The sequence below is a fragment of the Oncorhynchus tshawytscha genome, linkage group LG08 (genome assembly GCF_018296145.1).
Source record: "Oncorhynchus tshawytscha isolate Ot180627B linkage group LG08, Otsh_v2.0, whole genome shotgun sequence".
Lineage (NCBI taxonomy): Eukaryota > Metazoa > Chordata > Actinopteri > Salmoniformes > Salmonidae > Oncorhynchus > Oncorhynchus tshawytscha.
This window is the reverse complement of record NC_056436.1, coordinates 89,381,215-89,396,780: the sequence shown is the minus strand read 5'-3', so window position 1 is coordinate 89,396,780 and position 15,566 is coordinate 89,381,215. Positions and strand designations below refer to the sequence as shown.

The 15,566-nt window shown below is 43.5% G+C and overlaps 2 protein-coding genes and 1 long non-coding RNA gene across 6 annotated transcripts; all 3 read left to right on the top strand.

Moving 5' to 3' along the window:
- Positions 1-3,353: 3,353 nt before the first annotated feature.
- On the top strand, positions 3,354-10,115 carry LOC112232730 (tumor necrosis factor ligand superfamily member 13B). Of its 4 annotated transcripts, none has more exons than XM_024399936.2 (6): positions 3,354-5,702; positions 5,907-6,033; positions 6,135-6,191; positions 6,405-6,517; positions 7,043-7,178; positions 8,427-10,115. In XM_024399936.2, the coding sequence occupies exons 1-6, from the start codon at positions 5,520-5,522 to the stop codon at positions 8,540-8,542; spliced, it is 732 nt and encodes a 243-aa protein (XP_024255704.1). In that variant the 5' UTR covers positions 3,354-5,519; the 3' UTR covers positions 8,543-10,115. The 4 variants fall into 4 exon arrangements, with proteins under 4 accessions (XP_024255704.1, XP_024255703.1, XP_024255702.1 ...); XM_024399935.2 differs by having other exon boundaries at positions 6,132-6,191; XM_024399934.2 differs by having other exon boundaries at positions 5,907-6,042.
- A 627-nt stretch (positions 10,116-10,742) lies between these two features.
- LOC121846961 (transforming growth factor beta activator LRRC32-like) lies at positions 10,743-13,751 on the top strand. Its single transcript, XM_042326173.1, has 2 exons — positions 10,743-10,879; positions 11,348-13,751. Exons 1-2 carry the CDS (start codon positions 10,766-10,768, stop codon positions 13,259-13,261), a joined length of 2,028 nt encoding a protein of 675 aa, XP_042182107.1. The 5' UTR covers positions 10,743-10,765; the 3' UTR covers positions 13,262-13,751.
- Positions 13,752-14,034: 283 nt separating this feature from the next.
- Positions 14,035-15,566, top strand: LOC121847006. Its single transcript, XR_006083990.1, has 2 exons — positions 14,035-14,678; positions 14,719-15,566. It is a non-coding gene; the product is annotated as an uncharacterized LOC121847006 (long non-coding RNA).

Here is a 15,566-nt window from a genome sequence, read left to right as displayed (position 1 = left end):
TTGTCCTTCAAACACGACGACCATATGACATTCTCCCAATCTTCTTCTGGATCATCCAAATGCTCTCTAGCAAACTTCAGACGGGCCTAGACATGTACTGGCTTAAGCAGGGGGACGCGTCTGGCACTGCAGGATTTGAGTCCCTGGCGACGTAGTGTGTTACTGATGGTAGGCTTTGTTACTTTGGTCCCAGCTCTCTGTAGGTCATTCACTAGGTCCCCCCGTGTGGTTCTGGGATTTTTGCTCACCGTTGTGATCATTTTGACCCCACGGGGTGAGATCTTGCGTGGAGCCCCAGATCGAGGGAGATTATCAGTGGTCTTGTATGTCTTCCATTTCCTAATAATAGCTCCCACAGTTGATTTCTTCAAACCAAGCTGCTTACCTATTGCAGATTCAGTCTTCCCAGCCTGGTGCAGGTCTAGAATTTTGTTTCTGGTGTCCTTTGACAGCTTTTTGGTCTTGGCCATAGTGGAGTTTGGAGTGTGACTGTTTGAGGTTGTGGACAGGTGTCTTTTATACTGATAAGAAGTTCAAACAGGTGCCATTAATACAGGTAACAAGTGGAGGACAGAGGAGCCTCTTAAAGAATAAGTTACAGGTATGTGAGAGCCAGAAATCTTGCTTGTTTGTAGGTGACCAAATACTTATTTTCCACCATAATTTGCAAATAAATTCATTAAAAATCCTACAATGTGATTTTCTGGATTTTTTTCTTCTCATTTTGTCTGTCATAGTTGAAGTATACCTATGATGAAAATTACAGGCCTCTCTCATCTTTTTAAGTGGGAGAACTTGCACAATTGGTGGCTGACTAAATACTTTTTTGCCCCACTGTATGTACATGTGTAGCATGTGACAATAACAGGATCATATCAAGGACATATCAAGGATAGCATCACAAATGAATACATATATACTACTTGAAGCTTGATGATGAGTTGATCATTTGAATCAGCTGTGCAGTGCTGAGGCAAAAACAACAATGTGCCTCTTTGATATATCATAGCTCTCTTTATCTGAGGACAGAAAATCTCACAAGAAACAGACTTCATTATAGTCAAATTACACCACGCTGAATATTAGTTACTATTATCTCTGTCCTCACTTCTAGGAACAGGAACTACACACAAGTACCTGCCCTTTCCAGAATAGCCTCCTCCCTCACTGACAGTTGGGGCTGTTATCATTCACCCTCCATGGTCGTTAACTAGCTGCATTTGGAGTTTGTTTTTTACAGTGATAAATACATCAAGATCGCTAGCTGGTGATATTTAATTCACTTAGCTAGCTAACATTATCTATACAGTATGTGAAGTTGGCTAGATAGCTAGCTAGCCAACTAGCTAACATACACTCACCCCATTCCGTACAAATGTGCGCAACCGCGACATTCATACGAGGCTGCAAAGAAAACTAATGGGACTGTAGCGACTGTTGACTTCAAAATCTGGGGTGTGAACTACGTTTCTATTCAAGCGTTGATCGACATGGTAATGGCTCTATAGTATTGGAGAAAAGTTGAAAAAACAAACCCCTCCGAAGCTGTACTTTATATCGTGACGGGTCATGGCGTAACGTACAGCACCCATAAAGCAACTAATTCTGTCTTATAGCCTCTCTCCACCAGGTGGAGCACTTCTCTCATCGTTTAAAAACAAGAAAGGGACAGGGTAAGGGGTAAGGGGGCAGGGACAGGGTAAGGGGACAGGGGGCAGGGACAGGGTAAGGGGGGGACAGGGGGTAAGTGGTGGTAGGGGGCAGGGACGGGGTAGGGGGGGCAGGGACAGGGTAAGGGGACAGGGACGGGTAAGGGGACAGGACGGGGTAAGGGGACAGGGACAGGGTAAGGGGACAGGGACAGGGACAGGGGGGTAAGGGGACAGGGTAAGGGGGGGGACAGGGTAAGGGGGCAGGGACAGGGACAGGGACGGTGGGACAGGGAAGTGGTAACGGGGTAAGGGGGCAGGGACAGGGTAAGGGGACAGGGTAAGGGGGGGACAGGGACAGGGTAAGGGGACAGGGTAAGGGGACAGGGTAAGGGGACAGGGACAGGGTAAGGGGACAGGGTAAGGGGGGTCATCCTAGTCATTTTTTTGTGTCGTCACTGCAAACTATCATGACTCTCAAAAGACAATGTTTACTTCTGAAGATCACCTTCCCACCGCCCTCATAACCCGATTCAAATTTGACACAATCCTTCAAATATGTATGTAATGACACATTATATAAACTCTTTATAGTGATTTATTTACATTTTAGAGGCGATAAGGTGATAAGTTGGACAGATCGAGTGAAATAAAAGCCGTTTTCCCACACAACGTCTTGAGATGTTCTTCTCACTATCACACATTAGGTGTCGCTTCCCCACCCGCCATTTTTAAAAAGACCCGACGGAGCTCATTGCGTTCTTGAATCATGCAGAAACGGGCAGCGTGGGGGTCATGTCATTGATTTTGTTGGAAAGGGGAGACATTGTGCTTTACAATTGTATTGACATTACAGTTGATCTGGAAGTATTACGTTTTTGGGGCGCTAAAATAAGGTCAATTGTACAGACCAAGGCGATGTACAAAAGTGAGCGAGTTTACGTTAGCTCATTTGAGTTAGCCTGCACTGTAGCTAGTTAGCTAATAATGCATCATTTTATTTAAACATTTCTGAAATATATTTACTGGAATAGGTTCTCCCAGCCATGTGGACAATTGAAAACAGGGCAGCAAAGTTTGTTTGTCACCAGAGCGTTTTAGTTCAGTAGTAATATCCTCTATGTACCCATTTAATAACCAGACCTTCATACACACTTGCTCTGCTGAATTCTTGACGCAACATCGAACGTGCTGTCATATGCTGCCTGCACGTCCACAAGCGAGTCACAATGGGCGGCCTACGCGGCACTTTACCGCTATCTAGTGTACATGTTCCGTTAGGCCTACTTGTAGCTAACTACTTGTAGCTAACACCTGTCTCTGATTGAGAACCACTCTAGGCAACCATAGACTTATCTAGAATAGTACGCTGAACACAACCCCATAGACTGCAAAACCCCTAGACAAAACAAGACACATAAATCACCCATGTCACCCCCTGGCCTAACCAAAATAACAAAGAAAACTCAGAATACTAAGGCCAGGGTACAGTACCCCCCCCCTCCACCCAAAGGTGTGGACTCCCGGCCGCACACCTAAACCCACAGGGGAGGGTCTGGGTGGCGCGGGACGTGGACCCCACTCCAACACAGTCTTAGTCCGCTTACTTAGCGTCCCTTGAGTGGCGACCCTCGCCGCCGACCTTGGCCTAGTAACCTTAACAAAGGGCCCCACTGGACTGAGGGGCAGCTCCGGACTGAGGGACAGCTCGGGACTGAGGGGTAGCTCGGGACTGAGGGGTAGCTCAAGACTGAGGGGTAGCTCAAGACTGAGGGGTAGCTCAGGACTGATAGGTAGCCCAAGACTAAGAGATAGCTCAGGCAGGTTGATGGCTCTGGCGGATCCTGGCTGACTGGCGGCTCTGGCGGATCCTGGCTGACAGGCGGCTCTGGCGGCTCATGACAGACGGGAGGCTCTGGCGGCTGGTTAGAAAGCATTATTTTGGGAAAAGTGAAAGTAATCAACTGGTCTTCGGCACTATGATGATCTGAATCAGGTGTTTCACGGCAGAGCGGGGACAACGATCTGCTGTAGTACTGTAGTAGTACGATCTGCTGTAGTACTGTAGTAGTACGATCTGCTGTAGTACTGTAGTAGTACGATCTGAATCAGGTGTTTCATGGCAGAGCGTGTTGGGGTGGGGATACTGTCACGCCCTGGCCTTAGTATTCTGTGTTCTCTTTATTATGTTGGTTAGGCCAGGGTGTGACATGGGTGATTTATGTGTCTTGTTTTGTCTAGGGGTTTTGTAGTCTAGGGGTTTTGTAGTCTATGGGTTTGTGTTCGGTGTAGTATTCTAGGTAAGTCTATGGTTGCCTGGAGTGGTTCTCAATCAGAGGCAGGTGTTTATCGTTGTCTCTGATTGGGAACCATATTTAGGCAGCCATATTCTTTAGGTATCTTGTGGGTGATTGTTCCTGTCTCTGTGTTCCTTTGTTCTAACCAGTCAAATGTTTTTATTCACTGTAGCCTTGGTTCTCTAATTTGAAAGATGAACACTCATTTATAAACAGGAAGGATACTGCGCTGACACATAGCAATGTATTTATTCACACTGCGTATGAACACAGCTGCACCGTCACACATGCAGCAGAGTAACAGGCATGTCGTTCCGTTATAATGCTGATGTTGTTCTGAGTTACTGTATGAATGGGTACCCATTGAAGTAATTCAGTTCATATGTTTATATGTCTCTGTACTCATCAAATGGGATATTCTTTTGGAAAACAACATCTGTATGGTGCCTGAATTCTCCCAGCCTGTGGTATTGATTGGTAGAGGTTAGCAAAGGGTCTGAATACTTATGTAAATAAGGAATACCTATATTTCTAAAAAACTGTTTTCTCTTTGTCATTATGGGGTGTTGTGTGTAGATTGATGAGGATTATTTTTTATTTAATCCATTTTAGAATAAGGCTGTAAAATTTTGAAAAAACGGAATGGGTCTGAATAATTTCTGAATGTGAGTCTGGGAGTTTCACAATCAACTGCAAACTCACTCTGCTGTCTGCCCTAATCTGAACTCACTCTGCTGTCTGCCCTAATCTGAACTCACTCTGCTGTCTGCCCTAATCCGAACTCACTCTGCCGTCTGCCTTAATCTGAACTCACTCTGCTGTCTGCCCTAATCTGAACTCACTCTGCTGTCTGCCCTAATCTGAACTCACTCTGCTGTCTGCCCTAATCTGAACTCACTCTGCTGTCTGCCCTAATCTGAACTCTCTGCTGTCTGCCCTAATATGAACTCACTCTGCTGTCTGCCCTAATCTGAACTCTCTGCTGTCTGCCCTAATCTGAACTCACTCTGCTGTCTGCCCTAATCTGAACTCACTCTGCTGTCTAATCTGAACTCACTCTGCTGTCTGCCCTAATCTGAACTCACTCTGCTGTCTGCCCTAATCCGAACTCACTCTGCTGTCTGCCCTAATCTGAACTCTCTGCTGTCTGCCCTAATCTGAACTCACTCTGCTGTCTGCCCTAATCTGAACTCTCTGCTGTCTGCCCTAATCTGAACTCTCTGCTGTCTGCCCTAATCTGAACTCTCTGCTGTCTGCCCTAATCTGAACTCCCTCTGAACAGGATATAGAGGGTGCCTCCCTAATGCACCCTTCCCACTTTATAGTTCACTACTTTTGACCAGAGCCAATTCTACAGAAACAATAACAGTGGCTGTCTTAAAAAGACTTCCTCATTTATGTTTTGATTCTGAAACGGAAACACATTCTAAGCTTCCAGGGTCAAGAAAATGTTAGGGTGCGTCCCAAATGCCTGTAGGCCCTGAGCAAAAGTAGTGCGCTAAATAGGGAATAGAGTTCCATTGGGAACTACACCCTGTCAGTGTGTTGTGAGGGCATATCTCTATGCCTAACCATGCTGTACCATGCTTTACTATTAGTCTCCACATTAACTGTGTCGTTTAGCTTCTTCCTTGTATACAAAGTAGCAGTTCTAGAAGACGACATCAACAAACTCAGAGGAGATATTTCAAACCTAAAGCCACATTCTAAAGAATCCCCAGACGGGATGATGACTGGCATGTCCAGAACATGGGAGGTATGTGATTTTAAATTCTATATTAGGGATCAGTTACTCCACAGTCTTATGTTCTAAGGATAGCTTGCACACTAACGTGTGTATAACATAGGGATCATTTACTCCACTGTTGTTTATAAGCTCTAAGGAACATAATGTTTATTACATTGTCTTATGTTCTGAGGATGTAAAAATGAGATACTTTGCCTTCTGTTTTCTTGTCAGAGATCAAAGCAAGTGGCTTCCCTAAATTCCCAGCAACAGAGACAGACAGAGAAAGACTCTCAGACTCTGTGTTCCTCGACAGCATCCTCTCTGAGAATGAAACGGGAGCAGGCCGGCTGTAGTGGAGGTACAGTAGGTATGAGTTAGTGTCATTGAGCATTTAGATCGTTGAGGACGGTTCATGTTTTTATGCCACCTTAAGTGACTCACTAACTTTTCTGTCAGTAGTTCAGCAGTCGTTTCTGCAGCTGTCAGCCAACACAAAGGAACAGCCATTTGTCAGAGGTAAATACTTCACTCATTTTCATTTTCTGTTTCAATCTCCATCACAAGCTAGACGTGTTCTAACAACCTTAACAAAACAACTAACAACCTCACCAAGGAGTTAGGATCTCTTGGTGTAACAGATAATTGTGTTGGGTTGTTAGTCGCTGGTTCATGTCCCAGATGCCCCGCCCCCCCACCAAATTTGCGACTTATGTTATTTTTCTTCCCCAGGAAATGTGACAGTGATTCCTTGGATAGTTGCCTTGCATCAAGGGGAGGCCATCTCTTCCACTGGAGACAGAATCATCATCCAACAAGAAGGCTTCTTCATAGTGTTTGGCCAGGTATATTGTCAGAGATACCACCCCTTTGTCTTGCATATCAATGTACTTAATGGTTTATGCGGCGAATGTAAGGGAAATGGTTCGGTCACCATGCTAACCTTGCTTGAGGCCTTAGGCTTGGGAGATCGTTTGATTCCATAAAGTGGGCCACAACTGGGTAAGTAAAGTTTTTACACCTAATGGTGCTACGATGCTCTGAGATACGTACTTTTAATTCACGCTTTGTTTTACCCACATCATTCATACCACAAGGACAAGTTATAAGATAAATAACTGCCTTAGTGGAGCACGTAATAACACCTTTGATTGGGATCTGTTTCCCTGTTTGGGGGTGTTTGAAGGATCTACATTTATAGGTGCCACTGCATTGAGCACAGCCTTTACACTTGTAGTTCCCATCCAGTAGAGGCGCAAATATACGTTGTGCAGGGATATCTTAGGAGTGGTAAATCAGAGTTTACCAATTTATCTCTGAGGGTTCTGCCCCATTACGATGACCACATGGTTCGTCCTGTTGTTTCCCAGGTGTTGTTCCAAAGTCCAGGCACCATCATGGGTCACATAGTGCGTAGTCGAGGAACCAATCAGAGATCCACAGAGCTGCTCCGCTGTCTACAGGAGATGCCCCAGACCAACTGTGCCAATACCTGCCACACTGGAGGTGAACCCAACACCTGTGGTGTTTCCACTAGTGGGATACCCTTTGGTGGTACTTCCATCAACGTTGTGAAAATGGGAGTTGAGTTGTAGTGGACAAAAATATTTATCATGTATGATACTATAAATATATCAAGTGACTCGTAATGAGACTCAACAATTTGCATATTAAAATGTTGATCTGACTACATAAAGAAAATAGCAATATGCAAGAGACTGTAGTTGAGTTACAGTAACAGAACACTATAGTTACAGTAATACAACACTATAGTTACAGTAATACAACACTATAGTTACAGTAATACAACACTATAGTTACAGTAATAGGACACTATAGTTACAGTAATAGGACACTATAGTTACTGTAATAGAACACTATAGTTACTGTAATGGAACGCTATAGTTACAGTAATGGAACACTATAGTTACAGTAATACAACACTATAGTTACAATAATACAACACTATAGTTACAGTAATACGACACTATAGATACAGTAATACAACACTATAGTTACAGTAATACAACACTATAGTTACAGTAATACAACACTATAGTTACAGTAATAGAACACTATAGTTACAGTAATACAACACTATAGATACAGTAATAGACCACTATAGTTACAGTAACAGAAGACTATAGTTACAGTAATATAACACTATAGTTACAGTAATAGACCACTAGTTACAGTAACAGAAGACTATAGTTACAGTAATAGAACACTATAGTTACAGTAATATAACACTATAGTTACAGTAATATAACACTATAGTTACAGTAATAGACCACTAGTTACAGTAACAGAAGACTATAGTTACAGTAATATAACACTATAGTTACAGTAATAGACCACTATAGTTACAGTAATAGACCACTATAGTTACAGTAACAGAAGACTATAGTTACAGTAATAGAACACTATAGTTACAGTAATAGACCACTATAGTTACAGTAATAGAACACTATAGTTACAGTAACAGAAGACTATAGTTACAGTAATAGAACACTATAGTTACAGTAATAGAACACTATAGTTACAGTAATAGAACACTATAGTTACAGTAATAGAACACTATAGTTGAGTTACAGTAATTGAACACTATAGTTACAGTAATAGCAAATTCTTGAATGCAGTTTGTACAAAGAGTCACTTCTGGGGCTGTGCTGTCCTGCAGAGTTACTTCCATGCCTCTTTGTGTACAGTGTCTCTATGAGGTCTTCTTGTGTATGATTGTCTGTCCTGTCTCAGGCATGGTGAAGCTGGAGAGAGAAGACGAGTTGGAGCTGGTGATCCCAGATCGACCCCAAGCCCAGGTCTCCATGGACGCAGACTCAACCTTCTTTGGCATCATACGGCTGAACTGACTACCAGGAGACAGAAGTCACCAGCAGGAGGTGTGGGACTTGATGTCATGAACAGGATGATGTCCTCCTCTGACAGGATGATGTCCTCCTCTGACAGGATGATGTCCTCCTCTGACAGGATGATGTCCTCCTCTGACAGGATGATGTCACTAGTGGATGTCCTTCCCTGACTGGATGATGACCTCCTCTGACAGGATGATGTCTTATTGTTGTACCAACTCCACAGCTTTTACACACAGCAGAGTTTCATCCATGGAGAGTTTCATCCATGGAGAGTTTCATCCATGGAGAGTTTCATCCATGGAGAGAATCATCCATGGAGTGTGGAAGATGGCTGGGAGCAGAAATGTTATTTTTCTGAACTATTTTAATATGAATAATCTGACAATATGAAATCGACCTTGAATGCTGTTGTGCTGAGTACGGGTGGTGTACAGCGTACATTAAATGTTTGGTTTCCAAATGTGTCGATAGTTGAAGTGTAATAAAGTATTCTGGTTGTCCTGATCCACCTGGTTGGTTGTGTGCCACGCATCATCAACGTAGGGTTCTTCCTCTGTGTGTGTGTGTTCTGTCATCACAGAGTATTTCTGTGTGTTTGTTGATGTAGATGTCTCTAGTGGATGTCCTCCTCTGACAGGATGATGTCCTCCCCTGACTGGATGATGTCCTCCCCTGACTGGATGATGTCCTCCCCTGACAGGATGATGTCTCTAGTGGATGTTCTCCTCTGACAGGATGATGTTCTCCTCTGACAGGATGATGTCCTCCCCTGACAGGATGATGTCTCTAGTGGATGTCCTCCTCTGACAGGATGATGTTCTCCTCTGACAGGATGATGTCCTCCCCTGACAGGATGATGTTCTCGTCTGACAGGATGATGTTCTCCTCTGACAGGATGATGTCCTCCCCTGACAGGATGATGTCCTCCCCTGACAGGATGATGTCCTCCCCTGACAGGATGATGTCTCTAGTGGATGTCCTCCTCTGACAGGATGATGTCTCTAGTGGATGTCCTCCTCTGACAGGATGATGTCTCTAGTGGATGTCCTCCTCTGACAGGATGATGTCCTCCCCTGACAGGATGATGTCCTCCCCTGACTGGATGATGTCCTCCCTGACTGGATGATGTCCTCCCCTGACTGGATGATGTCCTCCCCTGACTGGATGATGTCCTCCCTTGACAGGATGATGTCCTCCTCTGACAGGATGATGTCCTCTTCTGACAGGATGATGTCCTCTTCTGACAGGATGATGTCCTCTTCTGACAGGATGATGTCCTCCCCTGACAGGATGATGTCTTATTGTTGTACCAACTCCACAGCTTTTGCACACAGCAGAGTTTCATCCATGGAGAGTTTCATCCATGGAGAGAATCATCCATGGAGTGTGGAAGATGGCTGGGAACAGAAATGTTATTTTTCTGAACTATTTTAATATGAATAATCTGACAATATGAAATCGACCTTGAATGCTGTTGTGCTGAGTACGGGTGGTGTACAGCGTACATTAAATGTTTGGTTTCCAAATGTGTCGATAGTTGAAGTGTAATAAAGTATTCTGGTTGTCCTGATCCACCTGGTTGGTTGTGTGCCACGCATCATCAACGTAGGGTTCTTCCTCTGTGTGTGTGTGTTCTGTCATCACAGAGTATTTCTGTGTGTTTGTTGATACCTTTCAGGTTTTCCTTCCTCCCACTCTCCTTTCGTTTATTTATTCTTCCTTTCTATTTCAGAAAGGCTTCTGTTTTCCCAGGACTATAGCAGGAACAAACAGAGGATAAATATACCTGGCTCGGAGGGCACATTTTCCAGACCGGTTGACATAATATCTAATCTAATGACACAATAATTGTGATGATCAAACATGTGACGTGTCTAAATCATGTTTAATGGTTATTTTGAAATGCCACAGCCCATTTGTATTGTATTTAAAAATATATATTCTATAAAAGAGCTTATTTTTCTACACTAATAACAAACGTGTCAATAATAAGATGTGTAATTTCTGTCCGTCTCCAGACTTGTAGATATGTATCTCTGTGGTTTAACAACGTGTCATGAGTAATGAGTTCGTTGAGTTAACAGAAGGTCCACAAAGCGTATCTGGTGTCCACAGCCTTTTTCGTCTCCTCTCTTTTTTTCATGACCGTCAGCTATAAATGGCTGAGAGGGGTGTTTGAGGACTGATGTAGCTCAGTGTCGTTAGGACAGAGACAGGAGAATGATCAGACCTACAGCTACAACATTCAGCTTAGTGCTACTGCTGTACTGCTCTCTGTCTCACAGTCTCACACAGTTCAACACTGTGACTGGAAGGATACCTGATGACCAACAGGTAGGCTGGAGAAAATCCTTTCAATATAAAAGTCAGAGAAGTAATGTTGATATAATGGAGCTGATTCAATTAACCATCTCACCTGATGAGTAACCTTGCCTGAGACCTGAACACTTGTGTTCGCTCTCTGAGTAAATGTGAAGGGTTTAACTCAGAGGAATAACATGTTCTTGTGGCAGGCGGGAGACCAGTGTTTAAACCCAGTTGGTCTCACCTCTGACACGTGAACACAGAGCTCAGTAACACTGTACTGTCATGGCGTCTTAGGCTGATATTACATCTGTGGAATTCAACTGTTGAGTGACAGGTTTTGGTCACTGGAAGGCTTTTGGTTTGCTGAAATAGCGTGTCAAACAGACATTGTTATTTTGACGATGGATAGTACATTTCTGCTTCATTTTATACATCAAAACAGTTTATCGGCGGTGTTGAAAGCTTTGTAGTTTCTCTCATCTTTCTCGTTTCAAGGAGACGACTTCCTGGAGGTTCAGGAACCTATCATCTGTTCCTGAGGGGCTGGACGTGAGGCTGAGGGAGCTGGATCTGTCCAACAACGTTATAAGACATATAAACAGCCAGAGTCTGGCTGTTCCATCCCTACTGAGACTGGACCTCAGCTACAACCAGCTAGAGATCATATCTGAAGGGGCTTTCAGAGATGTGGCCCAGCTTCAAGAGCTGAACTTGGCCAGGAATGCATTGAGCCACAATGTGGACAGTACCAGCCGAGCTCTTGGGTCTCTCCACAGACTGAGGAGGTTGGATATCTCTCTGAACGGTCTGGATGATGACACGGCGGGACTTTACCTTCGTGACAAATCAATTCTAGAAAGCCTAGATCTCACGGGCAACGGTTTGACGCGACTCACGCCCAAGCTGTTTGCAGAGAGCCTGAGCGTGAGAAGCATTCGCATCGAGAACAATCTGATCACGGCAATAGAGGAGGGAACGTTTGAACCGTTGAAGAAACTCAAGATCTTAAATTTAGCCAGAAATAATCTAGTCTACATCTGTGATTTTAAACTCCATCAGGTGAAACTCTTGAATCTTAGCAGGAATTCCATAGAGTTCTTTGTCACCCGTGAAGACGGTCACCCATACGAGCTGGAGATCTTAGATCTGAGCTTCAACAACCTCCTCTATTTCCCCATGGTCCCCAAAACCAACCGGTTGAGATACCTCCACCTACAGAGCAACATGGTGGGGACCTTAGAGACAGACACCTTAATATCAGAGGCAGACTCTCTGTACAGAGAACTAACAAGTGGAGATGAGGTAAATGATGCTGTAGACAACACCAACATATACTCTAACTGGAAACTGATGCCGTTAGTTTACATGGACCTCAGTAGTAACCAATTCAGGTCTCTACCTGTGGAGACTCTGAGCCATCTGACGTCTTTGGTGACGCTGAACCTCAGCAAGAACTGTCTACAGGACATCAGCTATAACACAATGAAGGGAGGCAACGGCCATGTTGGAGGCTACCACCAACCTTCCTTGACCTTTCCGTCTCTACGCTACTTCGACCTGCAGAACAACGGTCTTCGACAACTCTCCACCTTCTTCCTGGAAGCCCTACCAAACATAGAGACATTAAACCTGAAGGAGAACTCTGTGAGGCCTTGTGATCCAAAGGACCAACTGGGACCATTTGAGACAACGAGAGTTAGTCTTAATAGTATGTCCCCTTGTGTTTCCTTCTGGAATATCAAAACTCTGAGAAGTCTAGATCTCCAAGACAACGGGATCAAAACACTCCATCAGAACACATTTGAAGGAACCCCTTTGGTTTCTCTCAACCTGGCCAGTAATGTAGATATAATCTTTGATATTGGCGCTCTAGAAGGGTTGCAGAGTAGTCTCCAGTCTCTGAGTATCAGTGGGAACAGCATGACAACCTCTGCCTTGTCTCTGCCTTGTCTGAAAGCATTGAGACGACTCAACATGTCCAACAACAACGTAGACGTCCTCCCGGGCATCATCAGCTGTTCTCCTTTGACGGAGCTTGACTTGAGAAATAACGGGCTAATGTCTATGAATGAATCTGTGGTTGATCGTTTGTCTCTATATCTTGATGTGTTGTATGTCAGTGGCAACTCTTTCAACTGCTGTGACACCAAATGGCTAAAATCCCTAAACAAAGAGAAAGTGAATATTCCGGACCTTGACCATGCTGTGTGCCTCAGTGTCAATGGTACTCTGTTGACTGGCCTTCTGCGTAACCATTCACTGCACTGTTCATTGGAACTTAGCCCAAAGATAACAGAACCAAACCTTGGGCAAATAATAATAATAATTTTGTTTGTGTCGACAGTATTGATAACATTAGTTGTATTTGTGAAGAAGGTTTGTTGCAACACGGGGTCATTAATTGTGTAATGATTGTGCATGTAAAACCAAGAGCTGTGTTCAAATACCATACTAACATACTGTATACTACATACTTAGTGTATATACTACATATTATTAGTTCATGTTAGTATACTGAATACTACATACTTAGTGTATATACTACATATTATTAGTTCATGTTAGTATACTGAATACTACATACTTAGTGTATATACTACATATTATTAGTTCATGTTAGTATACTGAATACTACATACTTAGTGTATATACTACATATTATTAGTTCATGTTAGTATACTGAATACTACATACTTAGTGTATATACTACATATTATTAGTTCATGTTAGTATACTGAATGCTACATACTTAATGTGTATATATTACATATTATTAGTTCATGTTAGTATACTGTAAACTACATACTTAATGTATATATTATATACTATTAGTTCATTTTAGCATACTCTTGCGCCTGTGACATATTACTAGTTCGACCTACTGAAGAGGGAGGGGACTACCGGGAGAGGGAGGGGACTACCGGGAGAGGGAGGGGACTACCGGGAGAGGGAGGGGACTACCGGGAGAGGGAGGGGACTACCGGAGAGGGAGGGGACTACCGGAGAGGGAGGGGACTACCGGGAGAGGGAGGGGACTACCGGAGAGGGAGACAAATTGCCAGCCAAAATAACATGTCACGCAACTTCTTTGAAAAGTCATTACTTTATTCAATTGCTCAACATTTCCGCTCTTTGGACATACTACCGGGAGAGGGAGGGGACTACCGGAGAGGGAGGGGACTACCGGGAGAGGGAGGGGACTACCTGAGAGTGTGCTCTAGGTGTAAATTCAGAGGGGACACTGGACGCTCTTGTGGAGGAGTAGGCTTGCTGGTTAACGTTGGCTAGCTACTTCCAGAAACAAATGAGAGCACCTCACTCTGACCGTTTTACTCAGCCTTTGCAGAGCTGTTTTCATGTTATCCAGAGTGTTGGTGACTGTAACTGTGCTGCTGGCAACAATTTAATTATGCTTTTTTCTCGCCGACGTTTATCAGTTATTCTGCGCTCTGGCACACTGGGTGTGTTCGTAAATGCACTCTGGTGTACCGGAGTGTTGTCAGATTGTTACATTTAGAACAGACAAATTGCCAGCCAAAATAACATGTCACGCAACTTCTTTGAAAAGTCATTACTTTATTCAATTGCTCAACATTTCCGCTCTCCTATGACATCGGCTGCATACTTTCCACTCCCATTTTCTGAAGGATTACATTATGGGACCAAAAAGCACGGAAATAGTGTCCACTGCTTGTATACCATGACCAATAAGCATACTACATACTCAAATGATGTCACAAATAGTATGGTTAGTGCGTTTGTATGAGTATTCAAACACAGCTGGTTTGTTGTTGTTGGAAGTTATCTGCAGCTATTCAGCTATTAGGTTTACTCCAGGTTATAACATCAATGCATTAGACTATTAGGTTTACTCCAGGTTATAACATCAATGCATTAGACTATTAGGTTTACTCCAGGTTATAACATCAATGCATTAGACTATTAGGTTTACTCCAGGTTATAACATCAATGCATTAGACTATTAGGTTTACTCCAGGTTATAACATCAATGCATTAGACTAATGCACACATCTCAGAGGTTGTTGTGGCTAAATATGCCACGCTAACATGTGTCCACTGATAGCCTAGGGATACATTCTGATCCATAGACACCATACTTCCTTAATGTCAGTCTTTCAACCACACATCAAGTCATGTCACTCTGATAGTAATGAGCTCGTCTCCAGGCTGAGCGAGAGAGAGAGGAGTTTATCATCTACTTCACTTGCTTTGGCCATGTTAACATATGTTTCCCATGTTGAAGATGAGAAGCTGAAGTTGCACATGCTGGTACCTTGTCACGATGCATTTCTCCTCTCCTGTCTGTTGGTTTTTAGTAATGAAGCCCCGAGTATGTCACAAAAACATCCATTGATATGCTCAAGGACTGGTGGGTTCTGAAAAATGTGGATGTTTTCAAGCAGGAGCTGCTGGTAGTACATGCTGCACATGCATGGGCAACCATCACAACATGCAATATAGAAGCTGAGGAAGGAGCAAAACACCATAAATACACAGAGGAATGTATATACTTTTTCAAAAAGCATTCTCTGAATTTGGTGCACGGCCCCTTTAACCAACCACCCCTGGTTCAGTTCTCATAACATCTTTGGTTGAGTTGAGTGGCGACCCATCCTTCAGGGCAGGTGAGACAGAGCTGTTTAGCTAACAAAAATATACACTGCTCAACAAAATAAAGGGAACACTTAAACAA